Source organism: Thermobia domestica, chromosome 18 (assembly GCF_964235325.1).
Source record: "Thermobia domestica chromosome 18, izTheDome1.hap1.1, whole genome shotgun sequence".
Classification (NCBI taxonomy): domain Eukaryota; kingdom Metazoa; phylum Arthropoda; class Insecta; order Zygentoma; family Lepismatidae; genus Thermobia; species Thermobia domestica.
Window position 1 is genome coordinate 181,602,846 of NC_137471.1, and position 22,381 is coordinate 181,625,226.

The 22,381-nt window shown below is 35.6% G+C and overlaps 1 protein-coding gene across 1 annotated transcript in view; it reads left to right on the forward strand.

The window, feature by feature from the left end:
- The window catches only part of Ppt1 (Palmitoyl-protein thioesterase 1), a gene marked incomplete in the record, with an annotated part of 34,053 nt that extends 28,161 nt beyond the window's left edge, over positions 1-5,892 (forward strand). Inside the window, 1 exon segment of the mRNA XM_081746170.1 lies at positions 1,980-5,892. Within this exon segment, the coding sequence (XP_081602296.1) occupies positions 1,980-2,107 (128 nt within the window).
- Positions 5,893-22,381: the final 16,489 nt, after the last annotated feature.

The window sequence follows — 22,381 nt, forward strand, 5'->3', positions numbered from 1 at the left end:
AAATCAAATCTTTGATATAAATAATAGTTAATACTACTTTTAAAGACTGTTGGTAATACGGGTTGAAGATGGCTAAAAAGAACAGCAATTCTTTTACAATGACATCAATTGCAAGCCAACTTGAATGGAAATTTAATTTTACACCTTACTATAATTTACGAGAAGTTTGTCTCCCTGACGAGGTCAGCTACTTGCTTTCTCAGTTTGCAATGGCAAAGTAAGGTGTCTACTAGTCTGGAAAACTTGGAAAACATGGAAAAGTCAGGGAATTGTATAATTTCTGGAAAAGTCAGGGTATTTTCTGTATATTCTGGAAATTTTTGGTAAAGTTAGGTTTATTTCATTCCTTTTACATTTTATCTATGTCAATTAATTCATGCAGCAAGAAATGCAAATGTCAAATGGAAAGAGGCTCTGAGAAGGAAGCAAGCAACAACTGAGACAGAGAAAAATCGTTCGAAAGAAAAAGAAGAGAGCAGCTGCAGAGTTGGAAGAAATGAAGAAAAAGAAGGAAAAAATCCTTGAGAAGGCAGGAAAAGTAATCAACGAAGTTGATGAGCACATGAAAAATCTTAAGAGAAAATCAAGTAACGTGATCATAATTGGAAATCTCATATAGATTTTAGAGTTCTAGATTATAAAAATATTCTGTATTTAGTATTCTACATAGAAATACTTAATATAGAATACTTTTATAAGCTAGAATACTAAAATCCACAATGTTTGTCAGTATTTGCATCTCGCAACGACAGTCTTGTTAGTATCCATATATATCTGTGTGTATTGTGGTGTATGTATTAGCCCTACTTCATGTCCTGGAATAATAATAAATCTAATAGAAGTAAATCACTTGAATAGTCCAGTTTATGTAGCTGAGTGTACCTCACAAGTACCTGCTATGAAATGTAAAATCTTTACACACATTTCTGTGTATTATTATGTATGTTTTGTTATTCACACTTTTCAAGGAACTTAGAAAGGTCGTTACCTAATTCTCCATGTCTATATATATAATGTGTGTCTGTCTGTCTGTCTGTCTGCTATTTCCGATTTTTTCAATTTTGAACCCTCCATTCGATAGAGCATCAAAAACTATCTGAGAAAGAGATGGAATTTTTCGCCTCACTCTTACCGTTCCCTATATATTGGCCAAAAATGGCCGCTTTCCGGAGATTTAAGGAGCCATATCTCAGGAACGGTAAGTCATAGAGAGATGATATTGGTGTTGATCAGTACGTAAGAGGATGGTGAACACTTTGGTACCGAATAGTAACCGGTGGCCACTGGCCAACTGCCACCACACCCCAGATATTGGCCATAAAAGTTCGAATTTCGGGAGATTTAAGGAGCCATGTCTCGGGAATCGTAAGTCATAGAGAGATGATATTTTGCGAGAAACATAAGGAGGTTCGAATAAAAAGATTTACTTTTACATGTAGGAACAACCACAGTTGTCCTTCCTGCTCCATCTCTCCATTGTTGTTCAGTTCGTTGTGGCAATGCTCTTAGAGTATTCTCAATTGGTTGTATTTGAACATATATTTAATTAAAACAGAGTGGTGAGGGATGCTATGAAAAGGGAGATGGAAGGCCATCAAAAATATATATATATATATTTAATAATATTGTTCTTGCCAGGAATAAATAGGTACTTATTTAAGTGTTGCTCATATTTTTATAACAGCTGTCTCAACTAAGAGAACAGATATTATAAAACTATAAGTGTTTAGAGAATAGCGGTTATTTAACTTCACTAAAATATAATCTGGAAAATTTTCTGCTTTGGTCTGGAAAACCTGGAAAAGTCAGGGAATTTTATTTGTCTGAAATAGTAGATATCCTGCAAAGAGAAGAAGAGTTGGGGAGTTGGTCCTCATTGCCTATTAACTTATGTGGATTAAACAAGAGTAGCACTTTTAAGTTTTGAATGTTGTTCTTGTAGCTTTTCGCTTTGTATAAATATATTTCTATTTCATTCCAGGATCGTCTTGGTTTGCGTAAGCTAGATGAAGAGAAAAGGCTGCAATTCTTGTCTCTGGATGGAGAACATCTGCACATGGGTGAGGATTGGTTCATAAACAACATCGTAAACCCTTACTTGAAGTAATTGCTATAAAACAGCAAGCATGTGGATTGGGCATTATAAACTCATCAGAAGGTATTGGGTCCTATAAAATCATCATGTAACCATTGAATACTGTAATTCGTACATTTCGTATATTAGGAAGGGGCAGTATTCTTTATTTACATTGGATAAGTATTATGTTGTCTCTCTGTTTTTCAATTTATTTTTTATGAAACATATTTGAGCGTTACATTAAGTATGCATTTAAAACAGAATATTAAGAAAGCGGTTCAGGTTGTCAGAGGAACTAAGACCTGAGGTTTAGTGACATTGGTCATAATGGCTGTAATTTATGTTTTGTGTTAGTTATTAAAGCTATTAATTCTATTGCCACTTTCGTGGACAAAAAATAATTTCTTTATCATGACATAAAACGACCGTGGGTCCTTCATCACAATACAACATACAACATAAGGGATTCATATTTCCAGAGAAGACACAACCGTATATTGAGAACAAATTAGATTGTATTGAAAACAGATACAGACTCTCAGTACAAGATGCATGTTTTGAATGTACGACTTGTTTTCGCAAGATATATGAATATATAACCACATTTTAATCAATTAATTGAACCTAGGGGACACAGTGGCTCACCCCTAGGAGTCACAGTGATAGAACGTTCACCGCTAGTGCATGGTGTCCCTGGTTCGATCCCAGCTCTCACCAAGTGAATTTTGTGGTGGACAAATACCATGTTCATGGGTTTTCTCAAGTTTCTCCCGTTTCCTCCCACTTTCTTCATTTCACCATTGCATTCATTTCTCATCATCACCGGCTCCTTTTACCTAGCCGGCATAACCGTGGGACGTAAAACCGAAAGATTTCATTTTTATTACAATTAATTGAACCAAATTCGTTATCCTAATATCCTGATGAAAACCCTTATAGTCGTTAGAATATAACATTAAATAAATTACTGTTTCTCCATATTTCTTCTGTACACGTTTAAAAGTTTTCTGTTCTTTAGTTTTGGTACAAAGTTAAGTATAGTGAAATGTGACTTATGCTCTCTTCTACATTTTTTCTTTAACATAGTAAGTTACATGTTTTATAAATGAAGGTATAGTTATTTGATGGTGTTATAGCAAGATGTAATCTTCACTGGCCATCTGGTTACATTACAATATTTGTTCTATAGTTTTATAGAGGACTGATGTTGATTAAATTTAAGCAATGTTAAGGTACAAGTGTTGGCAATATGGTCAATGTAACAAAGAATAAATAATTTATAATTAAAGTTCCACTGTTGAATGTTGGAAAACGTCTTATCAGTTCAAATTGATAGTTGTTCACAAACAGAAATAAAGCTCTTATTTAAATAATAGTGTTATACAGGGTGTTTCGAAACAAGCCGACAGCTTTTGGGAGGTGATTTCTGACACCAAAATAAGGCGAAAAGTAAAGACCAACTTAGGTGCACAAATGCTTTCTTTCGGAGTTACAGACTGCCGAAAACATGAAAAAATGAACTTTAAAGGTCCATATAGGACGTACCGTAGTCGTGTCAAGACTTCACTTAGGAACTACTATGTGCTCTATCCAAATATCCATGTTTCAGAATCCTCCGGTACTTCCGCAACAATTTTTATAGAAGTAGTTGGTGAGTACTTCAAATTATATGCTCATAGCCAAACTCGTCCATAAATGTTGTTGCGGAAGTACCGCAGGATTCTGAAACAGATATTTGGATAGGACATGTACTAGTTCCTAAATAAAGTCTCGACCCGACAGCTATATGGCCCATTGTTTTGGAGCTATGGACCTTTAAAGGTATTTTTTCGTGTTTTCGGCAGCCTACAACTTCGAAAGGAAGCATTTGTGCACTCAGGTTGGTCTATAGTTTTTGTCTTATCGTGGTGTCAAGAATCACCTCCCAAACATTGTCGGTGTTGTTTTGAAACACCCTGCGTACATTAACTTCGAATAGCAGCTATTTGGGTTTGGTAAGTGAAGTCTTTGCGACAACCCACATAAGAGAAAATAACAATGTTTTTTGGACGAGATGCTTGAATATCCAATTGTAAAATTAACCTATTATCTTTTGGTTACTTTCATATGGGTGAAATTAATATCAAAATGTGTATGTGCCATTTATTATGATGTATAGTTCTGATAGGTAAGAGGTTAACTTCTCAAAATGTACTCGCACTTGTATTATGTAATTTTTGTACATAGTGATTCAGATTTACTGAGATTGATGCTTGAATCGAAATGAACAAGAAGCTATATGACGATGTGTTATCTAAGTCACGGCTTGGAGATTATAGGATATTATGAAAACAAGTACTTAGGAGATGTGTCATAGTTATTGTAACAATGCGCAAGAAGAATTGAACGCTATGTCAAAACAACAAGAAGAAAGGGGAAATGTTTGTAGAAAGTTACATGTAAATGAAAGGGCCTATCCGATTTGCTATAAGGACCAGACTGTGTCACGTGATCAGATCAAAAGTCACGTTGCGTGCTAAATTGAGTCTGAAGATTCCAAATCCAGATGGGAGATATTTCAAGTACATAACCTCTGCGTGGGGCGATCTGGGTAATTGGCAGGAGATGCATATACTTTATCATTATTATCGATGTTACTCAAATATCTTGATTTTTGATAATGTTTTATCCATATTTACCTTACGTGCTATACATCGTTTGCAATAAACTTTCAATTAGCCATCTCCTTATTATAGTTTTTGAGGTACGTGGACGACTTCATTTTTTTTTTTTTTTTTTTTTTCATTCATTGCTTTTCCATTAACTTTAATGTTCATATTTCGTGATTTTTTATTATGTTCCATCCCTTTGAGGAGAATTTGCTTGAATTTCAACCATCTCCCCGAAGGCCTGTTCACATCATTGCAACCAGGTAGGCCCTTTTATGCATTAACGACTCCATGCGACGCCGCATGGTATATGTTTTGATTATTTGTTATAGTGTGCTTATATAAGTCAGGAATATATGATGAACAGACCTTTACAACTCTCTCTTGTATCCAGTACCGCATATTCCTGTTCTGATTTTTGTTAAAAATAAATAAATAACGAAAAAGAAAATAACAAAGTTAAAACAAAAAATAAGGTCATTGGAGAAGTTTCATTGTTACAAATACTAATAGTTTGAGTGATAGAACCATATCCATACCTCGATAGTCAGGCACATTCTATGGATCGAAATTTATAAATGAAACTAAAAATTTCTGTGGCATATTCTGTAAAAGTTTTAGATAATGGGTCTCTCCTAGGCGTGATTCAGGGCTATAAATTTTCTTAAAATTCGGAACGTTCCGCCTAATGTGCAAGAGGTTTTAACGTTGGTAGTAAGGTTCGTCATTGCATTTGTCCTATTCGTGCCGGTCTATTCTTGTACAGCATTTTGACAGTTTTTATTGTGTTTCTTAATGATTGACTTTTGTACCTGACCAGCAAATGAAATACGCGATTGGAGTCTGTCCGCAAACAAGAAATGACTAATAATATAGTTAGTGAGTCGAGTGAAAATATACAGTTATTAATAGATACATACGATTTTTTTGCTTTTTAAAAAAAAAATTATTTTGGGATTACTTTCTTAAGTAATTACAAACTTACTCTTGTTGGGTGTGAAACTTATGCATGCAGGGAATCAGTTTCATATACTGGTTGGTTCTCTTAATGGCTGTGGAGATTGTGATATATTCTTGTAATGATAGTAAGTGTTTGTGTTTTGTTTATCGCATTTTTAGATATCTATATTATGTTGTTTTTAGGGAATAAATAATTAAAACAAGAAATGTTTTTCCTTTCATTTTTATGATTGTCCTGCATACGACATATAGATATGTCTTCTATATTATTCTTCCTAATTGTTTCAAACAACATGTATTGAGTTAATACAGGGCAAAGTAGTAGAACTCAGTTTTCCCCGCCAGAACGTGGCGAAGGAGGGGACTATTGCTGTGTTGCTGTGCTGGTTGAATGGTAGGGGTCTCCAGTCGCCAGTCGTCTCCAAGCCTTCACGGAGTTTAAGGTGAACCCCTTCCAAGGTGCCTTGTCATCTCCACAATGGATCATTTGTTAGAGCAGCGTTACGCGGTGAAGTTTGGCGTCGAACTGAGTAAAACTGCGAGTGAGACCCATGACATGATCAAGGCTACTTATGGGAGTGGCCCCGAAAAAAGCCCGAGTGAGCAAGTCAAAAATGAAATTGAGATGATTTTTTTTTTTTTTTGACTGCAAAGGAGTGGTTCACAGAGAGTTTTTTACCGCCTGGTCAGACTGTGAATGCTGCATTCTACGTGGAAGTACTTGAAATACTCAGAAAACGAGTCCGCCGCTTCCTCCCAGCAATTGCTAAATCATGAAAGCTTCATCACGACAATGCGCCGAGCCACACGGCCTTTGCTGTGATGGACTTCCTAACCAAACATGGCATCACACAACTTCTCACCCATTCTACATAACAGATGTTGCTCCTGCAGACTTCTTCCTCTTTCCCCAACTGAAAAAGATCATGAAAGAACGGTACCATGGCTCGATCCTGGCCATTCAAGAGGCCGTAACGAGGGAGCTGAAGAGCATTCCAGTTTCTGTGTTCCAGAAAGCCTTCAGTGATTGGCAGAGTCTCCAGAAACGCTGTGATGATACAGAACAGCCAGATTTTGAAAACTGTGTCAAAATTATGAATATATATATATATATAAAGAGAGAGATAGAGAGAGAGAGGGAGGGTGTCCGGGAAATAGGAACGAATATTAAAGTGCTATAAAACATAAAATATATTGAATTTTTTTTAATAAACACATTGAGTAACTTCTTCCATTTATGTATACATACACATTAGGTAATTTTCTCAAATTTATGTATGAAAAATTGTATCCGGCATATGCCCACCCAAGGCTGCACGACAATGAGTAATGCGTTCATTGAAATCTGCGATGACGCGTTCACAAACATCTGGTGTGATGCCGTTAATAACCCTCTTAATTTCATCCTTCAGTAGTTGCATTATCTGTTTGTAGTTGTTATTTGTTCACGTACACTTTAGATTTCCAAATCCCCCCCCCCCCCCCACACACAAAAAGTCACAAGGGGTAAGATCGCATGATCTGGCAGGCCATTCCTGATTTCCTCGCAAAGAGAATTTTTTGAAGAAATTTTTCATTCAGCAGACCAATTGTTTCCCGGGATGTCTGACAGGTCGCACCATCTTGCTAAAACCAAAAATCGTCATTTTCACTTTCCATTTCATCCAAAACTGGGAAAAAACAATCTGAAAGCATGTGTCTGTAACGGTCGCCGTTCACAGTGACGCCAGCTCCCTCATCGTCTTCAAAAAAGTACTGGCCAATCACTTCTCTTGCCCGTCCAGTTTCCTTAACATTTAATACTGACCCCGTGGTCTCAAACTTCAGGACCAACTTCCGAACTGATGATTCAGTAGGAGCAACATTGCGTCCAAGTGTCACACGCAAATCTCGAACGGTTGCTGTGGGACTTTCCTTGTTTTTGTAATAACATTTAATCACTTGGATGCGTTGCTTTGTTGTCCAACGCTCCATGCCGAAATAAACACCAACCAACAATGCTCACCACATAGGCTACTAATCGGAAGGATAGAGGATAACAAACATGGTAAAACCACGGATGCCAACCGTCATATGACAAAATGGTGCGAAATTCAAATTCCTCCTTATTTCCCGGGCACCCTGTGTGTTTATCTATATTCAGTCTTACTACTTTTCGTACACACCCTGTGTGTTAACGCAAAAATCTTTTTATTGTAGATTTCATTCAAACTTTTTTTTTCAGAAAATGAAAGGATTGTGATAAACAAAAATAATATTGACATGAACCCACGTAGTTTGTAAACTTCTGGTGCTCCTTAATAGCAAAACATAGCAGAGTAAATGTACAGAACGGTCTAGAAATGTCCCTGGTTCTATGTATTCCATGCTATGTGAGCGTGTGGTATATAGTATCTTGTCCGTGTTTTTTGTCTGACTTCTCGCGTTTCCCAACTTCTCATTCCACGAGTTCTTTCGTAGTGATTCATTTTGTTTAATTGTCCTTTCCATTTTGTCTACAGCACACACCCTGGGGCACTATATTTTATTACATCTTCCATTTTGTGAGGTGTTCATCATGGTAAATAATCTGTTTTGGGAGAGATTTAAGAAACGCAACTGGAATTCCAAATTACTATTTTAATGCAATAGCAGTATGTATGAACGAATGTTGACTGAATTGCTGTTAGGTGAAATGCTTCGTGGCCGTTCGTTCAGCCTTCGTGCCTTCGCCGGGAAGACTCGATTCTATGAGAATGAGAAAAAATTCCCGTCCGTATTGGGGACAGAAATCGGGCTGACCACAGTACAGCAACTCTTCAGTTAACATGAGCATACTTCAAAAACAAAAAATGTCTACGTACGTCCAATACTGCGACTTGAAGCATTTGAGTGGATGGCGTCCTTGGTTTGATCCCAGCTCACGCCAAGCGAGCTTTGTGGTGGACGAACACCGTGTGTGTGTGGGTTTTCTCGGGGTTCTCCCGTTTCCTCCCACTTTCTTTAGTCCGCCATTTCATTCATTTCTAATCAACACCGTCTCATTTAGCCTACCCGGTAGAAGCGTGGGACGTAAAACTTAAACGATTTTTGAATCATTTGACATAATATATTTCTATTGTTTGTAAATTGATATTTTACCAGTAAGTTTTGTGAGTACGTAGATACGAACAAAGTAATCAAACGTTACGTATTATTATTTTATTATTTTCTTTTATAGATAAAATAATCATTCAAACAATACTTAAAGCAAAATAAAATAAACTTAGTATTGCATATATTTTTAACATTTGGAAAGAAAGCAGTTTCTACAATTTCTTTCTTCACATTGAAAGCAATGTTCCCTGTTCCTTTATGATTGCATCACGCCGAAACTGTTGAACAGTTTGAAACGAATTTTCGAACAGCTTCTACTTACGTACATATATGTTTTTATTATGCTGCATTGATTAAATAAAGGGCGTATCTTAAAGAGGTATAAGAGGATTTAATATCCATTAAAAGGCAGTATCGCAGGAAGCTGAAACGCAATGTAGAAACTTCTAATTATAAATAAGGAGACATGTGTTAGACCATCCTAAAATTTTTAGTTTTAAGGGGCAATGGAAGACACTTTCTATAATTTCTTTATTTAAATTGAAAACAACGTTATCTGTTGATTTTGATCATATTGCGCGGCCGCGGTGGCTCAGTGGTAGAGCGTTCACCTCTGGTGCTAGGGGTCTCGGGTTCAAACCCTGCTCCCGCCAAGTGAACTTTGTGGTGGACAAACACCGTGTGCATGGGTTTTCTCGGGGTTCTCCCGTTTCGTCCCACTTTCTTCATTCCACCATTTCATTCATTACTCATCATCACCGTCTCCTTTAGCCTAACCGGTATAACCGCGGGACGTAAAACTCAAAGATTTCATTTCATTTCAATTTTGATCATATCGCGGGAAAATGGTTGACTCCTTTTAATTTCATTTTCAAACATAGTACCTATTAAGCTAAGCTTTTATCATGTTACTTTAAATCAAGAGCGTATCCTAAGGAGGTAGAAGTTCAAAATTTCTTCGAAAAATAAAGTATCTAATCGATTTCTGTCATTACATTTTCATTCAAATGCGTGATCTAAGAATTGTTTAGATAGTTTCCATAAATCTCTTATTCTTGTGCGAAGAACGGACATTTAAGCTAATCTGAGAATAAAGAACTTAAGTGCAATAAATAACGAAGAGGAACGCAAGCATTGTCCCTGTAAATTTTGCTCCAACTGACATGCCTTCCTGTTAGAAAATAAGTCCCTGAGTAGAACAAATAACAAGCAACGCCTTCGGCGTTACCCATGTCACTTCCTTGGCCAGTTCACTAAATTTATACTTAAATACCATTGGGACGTGTAAAGTTTCGGACCCCGGAAGCTATGGATTAGACACTAATCTCGGTCATTTTATTTTTCACTCCTTCTCACTCCTCACTCTATGCCGATGGAGACTGAATGTGGACTTAAACGGCATCGGAAGTGCCACTATTCATCTCAGCGACCCCCAAATCTATAGATTCTATATTAACATAGGTCATTTTCGATTCTTTTTACATGTCACTCCTTCCTCAGCTCCGTAGGAATATCTTACCTCCACAGTTTTTTTTTTAAAGATTGTAAGTTATATGCGTATATCAACTCGTTCACCTAAATGAGGTTATACACCGAGTTTTATTTTGCTAACATGAAAAATTCGTGAGATATATTTTAAACATAAATTTGAACACACGTCTTCCCCTTCTCTCCCCTTCCCCTTAGGATATGAACCAAAAACTTCTACATATCCTGCTCCCTTTTTGAAAAAAAAAAAAAAATACTTTGAAGGTTGTCAAATGAACGGTGTGGATTTGTACACCGGTCAAATACAAATGTAGATATTATTGGATATCGCTACCCTACACTATCGGGTGTTAAATTCTGCAAGCTACTTAATGAATTAAAACTATTATCCTTGGTGTGAGTTCCGATCGTCAAATCCTCTGATTCGCACAAGACTCAATTTATTCATTCGCGTTTTATTTATTTATTTATTTATTTATTTATTTATTTATTTCCGTGATGTTGTTTACAAGTCCTGATTTTGACGCTTTCTTTGCCGATCGTATCCCATGATACATAATTCGACGTTCGAGATCACGTGTTAAAGAAATTGCTGTCACTTCGGATGCATTCAAAGAAATCAAGAGAGGCAACCTTTTAGTTATTCTGTTTGTGAAGTGTTTGGGAACCGTCTTCTAGCGGACTTTCTTCATGCCTAAAAATCTTATGGAGCATGCTATAGTTGAAATTAAAGTATACTCATCATTTTCACTGTATAGTTTTATCGGTGGCGTCTCCATTAAGCACTTAATTAATCAATAATTTTTTTTTTTAAAAGAAAAACTGTAATTACACAAGTACTGCATCATCTGGAAACCGTATACATTTAATTCTCCAACCTCTACTTAAATACTATGCAAGTGACACTTTTGGGTCACTTGCTGGTTTTATGTTAAAATAATGCTTTTTAATTTATATATTGTTTTATATCAGTATATTGGTATTGATTTATATATTTTAATGTATAAGTGTTGTTATTTTAAGAAATCCAGATCTAGTCATTGGGTGATTAATTATAATTATTATTAATTGTATGTAAATGTAATTGTATTTACTATGTATATTTATATTATTTCTATTTTCAGCTATTACATAAAAAATACCTCTAGTAAAAAGAATAGTTAGATAGCAACTCTGTTTCAGGCAATAACAGTCAGTTTCAAAGCATTCAGAGAAAGCTTCGTTTTGGTAGGAGAACCCTCCTCCCCATCGCTCGTTTTTTCTACACAGCTTAAGATATGATAGCGTTCCTATATATACGGAAGATTTTTACAGGGAGGGGGTCAGTTGACCGTCAGTCTTGGGGGAGACTTCGGACAGTCTCCAAAAATGTAGTCTATAGGATGGACTCGGCTTGCTGAGCCGAGTGGGAACTTTTTTCTCCCCGTAAGAGAATATTAGGTCTTCAAGTAAATGAAGGGGGAGTATTACGGAGGTCTTGCTTAGACTCGTTAGGTTCTTCGAGTCTTAAATAGGGCAGAAGGCATGAGCTATATTAGGTTCTACCTTCTAGCAGGTTTTCATTTTTAAGGGACTTCTTTCTTGGACTAAAATGAGGTCCTGTGAGAAGAGATATAGAAAAATAATTCTTATATTAATTCAAGAAACAGATTTTTGCTAGGGAATTAGGCCCTGTAGAATAGGGACAGGATTTGATCCTTGAAATGCTACATTCCATATTTAAGTGGATATGGCATTTAGATTAACAATTCCCTGATAGTAAGACTATTCATGGCTTTGGATTAATTGTTTTAACAAAAGAGACACTGACCAAAGCTTAAAACTTTACTTTATTTTAAATTATAATTTAAAATAAAGTTTTAAGCTTTGGTCAGTGTCTCTTTTGTTAAAATTCCCTGATGTTAGAATTTTTGAGTACGTGTTTAAAACTGAAGCAGTATACGGTTTTGGTCGGTTATAAGGTAATTTGTTCCTCTTGCAGGACATAATAGGTTTTTATGAATACTCTGAACACAGATTCCTGGGTTCGATCCCTTGAAGTGGACTCGTAAGAGGCTACTGATAGAGTTTTTAGATTTTTTTAAATCACATCTAATTCAGGGAGTATGGTTCTTATCTAACCTTTACCTGCCAGATCTATTTAAGGATCTTTCGCTACTGTAAGGCGAACTCATTCTCCTTACCTACCTATCCCTATAATAAGTATTTAGATAGATATCCTTCTAGTGCATCTCCTATTTAAGGGAGTACACGAAATAGGGTCGTAGGCCAGGGTTTTTGATGTAGTGAGTCAATGCCCTTTATAAGTTAAGGTTGACAGAGGACGCTTCTACTGAGGGCTAACCCTTCTGTCTGCCACAGTCAGATAATTAGAGAAACCTTAGCTTAATAAAGTTTACTAAAACTAGAGAAAAATTAAGGTATATCTCATCCACATATTTCATAGAATTATCAACTTTTTCTAAATAAACTTTAATAGAGGTAACTCATTTGTTATGATTTTATATGTAGATAAGATACTGAGTTATAAACCTGTTTATTAAGTTAATTATCCTAGACATTACTTATTTTGTTTTAAGATACGAGTCTGAATATAATTTATTATATTCTATTTTTTTAAAAGTTTGTCGAAAATTTTGTGATAGAGACACGAATAGCTATAGCTCACAGTCTGACGGATTTCAGTGTTACATTATAGAAAAAAGTAATATTAATCATTTTACTTTTTTCGACAAACAACTGTTTTCCTTATACAGTCCCTTGAGAGGCAATATTTGTTTCGAATTTTCCCTTTCATTTCAACTCTCTTCTATCATTTCTACCGCAATCTAGCATTTAATTAGTTCATGTACATACGTTCTCACTCTTTGATCATTCCATTGCAGTTATACCATCTTTGCATTTATCATAAACAATTCCGAGTCCACTCTTTCTTAGATCAATAAACAAAACAAACTCCTTTCGTGTTTATAAATTTACACTGGTTACTTTTATGTCGATGGCCTTACCTTTCCTCAATCCAAATTGTTTCTCTTCGAGTTCCTTTTGCTACCTTTCACAGTCTTCTGTTGAGATTTAGAAGTATATATAGTCCTCACATCTTTCTGGAGCACCATTAGGCAGGAAGAGGGAAAAATTGCATTTATTACATGCAGTCATTTTTTGTCATTTGTTTCTCCCGGAATGAGTTGTTATTTCGTTCCTCTGTGTTCTATCGAAGTGAAAACTGAATCAAGTATACTCATATTGAAGGGAGCCGAAGACAAAAGATCTTGCTGTAAGGAGTAGAAAGACCTTTCAATAAATTTGTACACTGTACTGAAAAAAAAATTCAATATTATTAGCAGTTAATGCCACAAGAAGTTTTTCTTTTCTCGAAAACTATGCATCTGAATTAGGCTAAGCCATAAGTACGTGATTTTGATTAAGTCAACATGATTTATCTACTTACATATGTATTTCATATGTTACCTCGTTCTGCTCTCCCTAGGTATGCTAGGAGAACGTGTCCCCCCGTATTCTTTCACCACGCAGTCGTTACTGTGCTCCGTTTTGAAATTGTGCGGTATCCTATTTAGTGTTGTAAAAAAACGGTTTTTTTTCTGTGAAGTTTTTTTTCAATAAAAAACATCGTTCTTTTTCATGTTTTTTTTCAAATATCTGTTTTTTTTTCTGGCAGCTATTATTTATTGGTTTATGTTGAAGATTATTGAAATAATCAATAGAACTTGAGTCGAAGGCCTCGTAACTTACAAATCGTTTGTTTCCTTGTACCTATACGAGCAAAATCGTGTGATTATTCCTTTCGGGCCCAGGTCATTTTTGGCATTTTCCTACCTTGTCAGTTAGTGACTTATTGCTCAAAAACCATTTACCCTATTGATATGGTTAAGACCTTGCTTTTTAGAAAAGGAATGTGCCTATTTTTTGGTGTACGTTACATTGCAGTGTTGCGAGCGGGTGGGAAATTACTGAGGGAAATGTAGGGATGAAAATTTACAAAAAAATCCCTAACCGAAATTCAAGACTTTTTGTATCTAGCACCACTGTTGCCATATGGGTCCAAGTCACCTAAAAAATTTCTTTGGTGCGTTGACAAGGTACAGTGAAAACCTGAAGTCGCTGGCTTCCATTCAAAGAGAGAAAGAAAAAATTGTCTGTTTCCATACACATGAAATTTTGACACTTTTTACGCCTCAGAAGCAAAAATCAACAGATATGCCGGGCCTACAGCTTCTCTAATTATCCTATTGAAACTTTTTATGGTGCGTTCTGTAGGCTAAAGAGAGGGCTTTCAGGTAGAGGTACATTTGTTCCAACGTAGCGAGCAAGAGGGAAATAATAGAGGGGAAAGGGAAATTTGCCGAATTTTTCACTTAAAATCGGGAATTAATTGTTTTGGCTGGGAGTACTGCCATAAAACAGACGTAAACTATATGAAAGTAAATGTTGGTACCATAAGAATATATCCTACAAGTATCATGACGATATCTAACAAAGTAAGCATGAATTAAAAAAAAAAAAAATCTCATTCTAACTCAGAAATGCACAATTTTCTTACCATTTACAGAACATGGTTTATTATAAGCCTCAACTGTACTTCCCCTAATTATTCTATCGAAACTTTTTATGGTGCGCTGTGTAGGCTAAGGACGAGGCTTTCAGACAGTGGTACGTTTGTTCGAATGTAGCCAACAAGAGAGAAATAATAGAGACAAAAAGAGAATTTTCCCAAAATTTCCCCCTAAAATCGGAAAATAAAATTTTCTGTAGCTGGCAACAGTGCTAGCACACACACACACAAACTATCTTAAAAGAAGCTTTGGTATCCATATAATATATCCAACAAGTATTGTGACGATATCTAATAAAGTAAGCAGGTCATTAAAAAATATTTCAGTCTACCTAATAAAAATCACAGTTATCTTTCCACTTAGAGAACAACGTGTACTGTAAACCTCAACTGTACTTCTCCTAACTATCCTATTGAAACTTCCTATAGTGCGTTGTGAAGGGCAAAGACAATACTTTCAGATACTGGTACTTTTGTTCCTATGTAGCCAACAAGAGGGATATAATAGATAAAACATGTAATTTTCCCCTAACATCTTGAATTAAAAATTTTCTGCAGCTGGCAACAATGCTACCAGACAGACGAAAACTATCTTAAAATAAACACTGGTACATTACTAATATATCCTACAAGTATCATGGCGATATTTAAGAAACAATGCTTCTAATTACCAAAAATATATTTCGATAAACAGAAAAGTAGGGGAAAATCAAGAGTTAGAACCTAAATCCGAATTTTCGTGCGTCCCCTAATTACCCCACTGTAACGATGTGTACCCGAGCTTGTTCAGTAAGGACAAATGTTCGACTGGCGTAAGTTGACTTGCATTCGGACGTATAGGTAGTTTATAACAAAAATTTCGATTTTTTGCCCAAATTCAAGAAGATTTTAATTTCCGTAGTTGGCAACACTGTACGCAAGCCTGTCCAATTTATGTCAACAATTAGGTATTCATTCGACGTGTCTACCTGACAAGTCTTGAGGAGGTCTCTACAACGAATGAAGCTACAGGGGAAAAGTATTAAAGAAAATTCGAAAATTCTCGAATTTTTGACTGGGGTAAAATTTGAGAAGGAAATTCGACACACAGAAGAAAAAGAAACTAAAAAGATAAACTATGGATTAAAAAAGTGACACATCCGTATGTGCCACTTTGGCCACCTGGGTCTGAAAGGGTTACGAGTGTACATTTAATTACATTGTTTTGACTACTAACTTGTGTTGTAATAATTAGGCCTACAGTCTTGACTAATAATAATATCGTTGTTGTAAACAATCACAATTTCTCCATTTTACATCTTAGTTCCAATACTGATGCTGAGTAATGCAGGGTGTTTCAAAATGAATTTCGGGGAATTAAGTCTCCGTAGTACTTATTACATTTTACCTACAATTATAAACGATACATCAAATAAAAGAACACCTCAAACAGTTTTTGCTTTAAGTGTTCGATGTGAGCTTCATTCGTCACATGGCACACATTGAGTCAATAGGTGAGAAAGGCCCATAAACTTTCCGCCATATGGCACAAAACATTCAATTCACACAGACGTTTGCACTGTAAATATAGATTCAGGCTTTGCAAAATTAAAACACACAAAGCTTTCTGGTCTCTAGTCTCCATTTTTGCTACTTGCTCTTTCTAACAGCAGACAGAGAAAATAATGCATGGCATGCGTGTGTACAAAACTGTTTGAGTTGCTCTTTCATTTGATAATACTTATAATTGTAAGTTAATTGTAATAGATACTACAATGTTTCAAACCCTAATATTAATTTTGAAACACCCAGTATTACTTCAAATTATGTCATCCTATATTCATGTCTTGTATGTACGTACATATCATCAGGGCCGGCCCTAGGCAATTTGTCGCCCCTTGCCGCTTCCCTCTTTCTCCAGAAAGAACAAATCTTAAAAGTCACAATTTTAAGTATGCTACTCCAGCATGAACAACGAAGGGGAGGGAAACTACACTCGCACTCAGAAAGGCTTAAATACTTACTAGAAATACAATATTGTTGTGTCTGTTTTTTTCTTTCTTTAAATATTAATCTATTATGTTAGTGAAAGATAAAGCAAATACATCTGAAAGATGATAATTCTTTTTATAGAATTCAATATCGAGTTTCAACCTCAACATGTCAGTTTGCAATTATAGTGCAACTAGCTCTTTTACCTTTATTTCTGGATTTTCCTTCTACATCTGTTATTTTTTAAAAGTGTTTCCATCTTCAATGATAACGATCTTATTTGCGACAAAGACAAGAGAAGGTTTCATATCAGAACTCTGATAACTAACCAAAGTGGACAGGCGTTCGAGAATTGAGTTCTTGTATTTGGCAACAATCAAGCAATTTATTCTGGGATTTATTTCACTATTTGCTTTAGCACTGACCATGTGACAAACTAATGCGACCTAAACATAATTTATGAATGTAGTATTCAAATAGAAGGTCAGCTTAGTAAATTTAGCTACCATGATCATAAAGTCTGTTTCCAACAAGGAACATTTATTTTAAATAAAATACTTATGACAGATAATGCAGCCCCGTGCAAATGCACGTGTTTCACATATGGTAGAGCCAGCTATGCATATCATATATCTAGTCGACAAATTATTTATATATGATATTCAGAAAAATACTAGTAGGCAAATTAATATTAGTTTTTACCTTTAGACAAGTTATTTGCATTTTATACTGTTCATGATATTATTTTCGTACTTATTAAAGGCCTACTTTCACGAAAAAACAAATGTTCATTTATACTTTTATTTCTTCGTTGATATTGGTGAAACAGTACAGAAACCTGGATTATTAGTAGGTACGCTACTCATATAAATTGTAAAATATTTGTACCGTATCAGTATTTAGTGTTTAATTTATGTTGCATTTTATGGTAATTACACCTACATAAAAATACTGCAGACTTAAATGGCGTAAGATACATTACAAATGACTATTTGAAAAAAAAAAAAACAAAATTTAGAAAAAAAACGAGAGGCAATGTTTTTTTCTAAAAAAACGTACATTTCTGAAAAAATACGAACGGTTTTTTTTTCTATTTACAACACTATGACGAACCGAAAGACAAATAGATGGACAGACATCGAAAAATCATTTTCTTCGATATGTAGGAGCCATGTAACTTGAATTCATTGAAATCTGGTATTCGGTTTTTATAACTATCACCACACTTTCTTCTTTCGTCGCTCGAATGTGAAAACGAATAGGCCTACACCGACACGTAATGTGATAATTTGTAATCCCAAAAATTTAATTTGTTATGTTTAATGTGTGGTTACTCTAGAAAAAAAAAGCTTATGCATGTTACATCATTTTATTATCATTTTTTCACGTTACTGTATAATTCGGTACGATTATAGTTAATATTCATGGCATCTTTTGGAAGCATTCGCGTTCCTCACAAAGAGAGCTGTAAAATTTAGTTTTGTTTAAAGAAAGCACTCTTGATTTTTTTTCACACAGACTTGCATTTGTTGCACTTGTGGATATGAAACAATAGGAGAGAGAGAGAGAGTCAATACGTTAAAAAGAAACACACACACAGAAACACTAGAACAGTTTTTTTCTTCATGACAACCAGCTATCGCTGTGACTGTGTTCCTCACGCTGTGTGTAAAGCTGCAGGTTGCTCTTGTTTTGTTTTTTCCTGTTCCTGACTCACAGACACTCGCAGTGAGTTGAAGCTGTGTAAAAACGGAGAGGGAACGGTTAAGCATACCATACCATAAACTAAAAACAATCGCTATTAGTAATAAATAGTAAGCTAATTCTGAATAAATACGTCATCAGAAAAACAAAAAGTTATTTCATTATTATATTATTTCGTTTCTTATTAACATAAAAATTATACACTTTCTACAATGTTTTGTAAAGAAAAAAAATTGAACAGGACCGGATGGGATTCGATCTGGTGTCAAAACAGTATAAGAATTACTAGTCCGTCACTCTACCCACTTGCCCACACAGAATTTTTTGTTGCCTAATTTTTTCTTAAGAAATAAATGTTCATGGCTATAGAGCATGTCACTTCCAAACTTAAGACAATAGTTTTTCTCTTTGTTTATATATTTCCGTATAACATCTTGCTTACAGAAGCTAATTTATATTTGGCAGACAATTTACACCCTAGATTTAAGCCAATAAATGCAATATTTTACTCCAATTTCCAGTTCCTTGGTTCAGCTCTTCTCCTACCAATCTTGTTATTCCCTCTGCAATCGTGCTGTATTATTGCCAGTATACACAAAACCGAACATAATTTTGTTTTTTGCTTATATTTTTATTATTTTATTATATTTTTTGGAAATATCTCCTTAGATGGATTGCTTTCTATTATCTCCACGTACTAATAACTGAATTTTACCAATAAACATATGGAAAATGGAATAATTGCGAAAAATTGTGAGTTACAGTATACGCGCAATATTTTTTGCGCATGGGAGTACCTTTGTAGTTTGGTGTTGTATGCTGTAATAATCAATTGGCGGAATGAGATGTGGTCTCAGGACCAAGAACTGGATTTTCCTTGCGTGTCCATTTGCAGTTTTGTAGAGCTTTCAAGCTGAGCGCCAGGCTATCAGTTAACAATTACGGAAGACAAGTGGGTTGTACCCTAATCTACATTTTCTTTATAAGGTCATGAGATGCAAGTAATATAGGCCGTTGTTTAAATATACCACTGCAAGGAATGTGGGTGGATGACGTTCAATAGTACACTACTTTGTTTATTGAATGTTTGGTTACATATAGGCAGGGGTTTAGCCAAGGGGCAAATGGGGGGCCGGGTCTCCCGAAGGATTACCTGTCCGCCCGAAGTGGTTTGTCTCTTAAGTGTTTAGTAAATTAGTTTAATACTAAGAACAAATGAGAAATACTGAAAATGAATTTGAATGAAAATTTAAAATAATAATAATTTCAACCTACATTAATACGTTTTGAATAGTCCACTTCCTTAATCTATAGGGGCCGCGGTGGCTCAGCGGTTGCCCTCCCCGCTGGTCTGGTGGCTAGCACGTGCGCCTTTGGTGTACGGGGTCCCTGGTTCGATTCCCGGTGGGAGAGCCTTTGTGATTTTAACTGTCCTCGATGTTTCTGTGTTCGTGCCCCTGTCGTTCTAGATCATTGGAAAAGCAAGGTAAAATGACTAAAGCAAGTAAAATTAGTAATAAGTAGTTCAAGTTTCTGAGGCACGTTCGGTGAGTAAGTTAACTTAAAAAAAAAGAAGAGGTAGAGCGTTCACCTCTGGTGCATGGGGTGACGGGTTCGATTCCAGCCCCCGCCAAGTGAACTTTGTGGTGGTCAAACACCCTGTGCGTGGGTTTTCTCGGGGTACTCCCGTTTCCTCCCACTTTCTTCATTCGACCATTTCATTCATTACTCATCATCACCGTCTCCTTTAGCCTAACCGGCATAGCCATGGGACCTAAAACTCAAAGATTTCACTTTTTCCTTAATCTATTTATCTAAACGGATGCACACAGTTGCGAATTTATTAATATTCTATTGCATAACAATATATCTGAGTTTGATCTTAATTTTCTTTGCTTTTTAAACTTCCAAAGCATTCCATTCATGAGTATCGGAAGTCTTATAGAACGGCAATGTCCGTCCACCTGTTGTCGACACAGTAGGTCTATCAGAGTACAGACTGTAGGAAATATCGAGAAGTGGTTTTATGCAGTTGGTTCGGTATCCCAAGAATATGTTTCGTTTCCTCCATTAACCCTGTATTCAAACCAGAAGCGGTAGAAATCAACCATGTGCGATTAATCATCATTAGGGTTGCCAGATTTTGTAAACTGGGACACTAATCTCAGGCTATATATATGGTCAGGATTTCTATTCATTTAGTCAGAATCTATTATTATTATTATTATTATTATTATTATTATTATTATTATTATTATTATTATTATTATTATTTACGTTTTCATTCTATACACAGTTAAAACAAATGAATAACCACAAGGGATGCAAGGATGTTATAAATAGAGGATCTTCCCATATGTATCGTCATCCTAATAAATCGATGAAGCCAAAAAAACAACCGAGGATCGGCACGTCTCATTGGCTTCTCTCGTTTCCGCCATCGCCTGATTGGCTACTTTCGTTTCCGCCATGATTGTTGGCTCAAAACATTGCAATCCTATTGGGCGGAGTGGGCAGAGTAGGGGTGGCGAAACTGTGACGTATGGCTTCAAGATTTTGTTGTAAGGGCAGATCCTCTATTTTATAAGATCCTTGAAGGGATGTATAAATGTGACAAGGTAACATAAGAAGAGCTGCCTGCCATCCCTTACTCCGAATTTCGATTCGTTGTGTTTAACAAGTCCTAAATATTCCCCCAATTATGACACACTCTCCCATTTAAGATTGAAGTGATACTTTTTTCTTTGTTGTGTCATCACTTGAGCCAGAAACATTATCCTAAAATAAATACAAATTTAGCATTTAGCAAGAAAAAAATACATTTACGCTAAATTCAGAACCATAAACAAAAAGTATATCTCTTTCAAGACTTACGCAGGCTCTCGCAACGTTTGGCAGAAAAAAAAAATTCAGTATCAAAATTAAACACATTCCTTTATATGTTCAAATACCACTTCTTGTGTTAGAGTAAGTTGTTACGGAATTTTACCTAAGAATTACTGGAAAATTTTATCAGATAAAGGAAAAAATATAAAATCAAAATTATTGAATACATGCACAACATCTTTAGAAATATTTATCCCCACATGGGAAAGTACATTAAAGACAACTCAGTTCTATAATCCTTGAAGTAGGATTTCAAATCAAACTGATAGTGAGATGTAAGACTGCGGATCTAAATGTGACAGACACTCAGGTAACTTTCCATATTATTCTTACAATACTAGCAGTGAATTGTTCGAAAGATGAAGCAAATTCTTAACATCAAATGTATAAAAACGTAAGAGATCTTTATTAGATATTTATCTGATTTAGAAGCCCTGCAAGGAAGATCTCGCCGCTGACTTCATAATCAAAGAATTCTAAGCAGTTCATTCAATAGTTGAATACACATTTAGATATTCTCTCAATTGTTGACATAATGCAGACGATTTCTTTCCTCTGCCCATTGCATATTCATGACAGAAAATGTCTTTCCACGTTAGTATTATGTCCAGGAACACTGAAGATAAATTCACAAAACCGGAACTAACAGACGTCCCGAAAGCCTTTTTCGGGACAGTTTATTCTTTCGTTGTAAACCGGGACTGTCCCGGAAAACCGGGACGTCTGGCAACCCTAATCATCGTGGAATGAAATCTTTGATATGAAATGAAATCTTTGAGTTTTACGTCCCACGGTTATGCCGGCTACGCTAAAGGAGATGGGGATGACGAGAAATGAATGAAATGGCAGAATAAAGAAAGTGCCACCAACAAATAGTGACAAACGTTTTTTTTTTCAATTGATTCAACGTCTAAAGGAAGAGCATCTTCTAAGACCGAAAGTAGTAGAAATTTGCAAAAGTAATAGGTTTCATCTTGTACTATCCCTCTATTGCAGCCA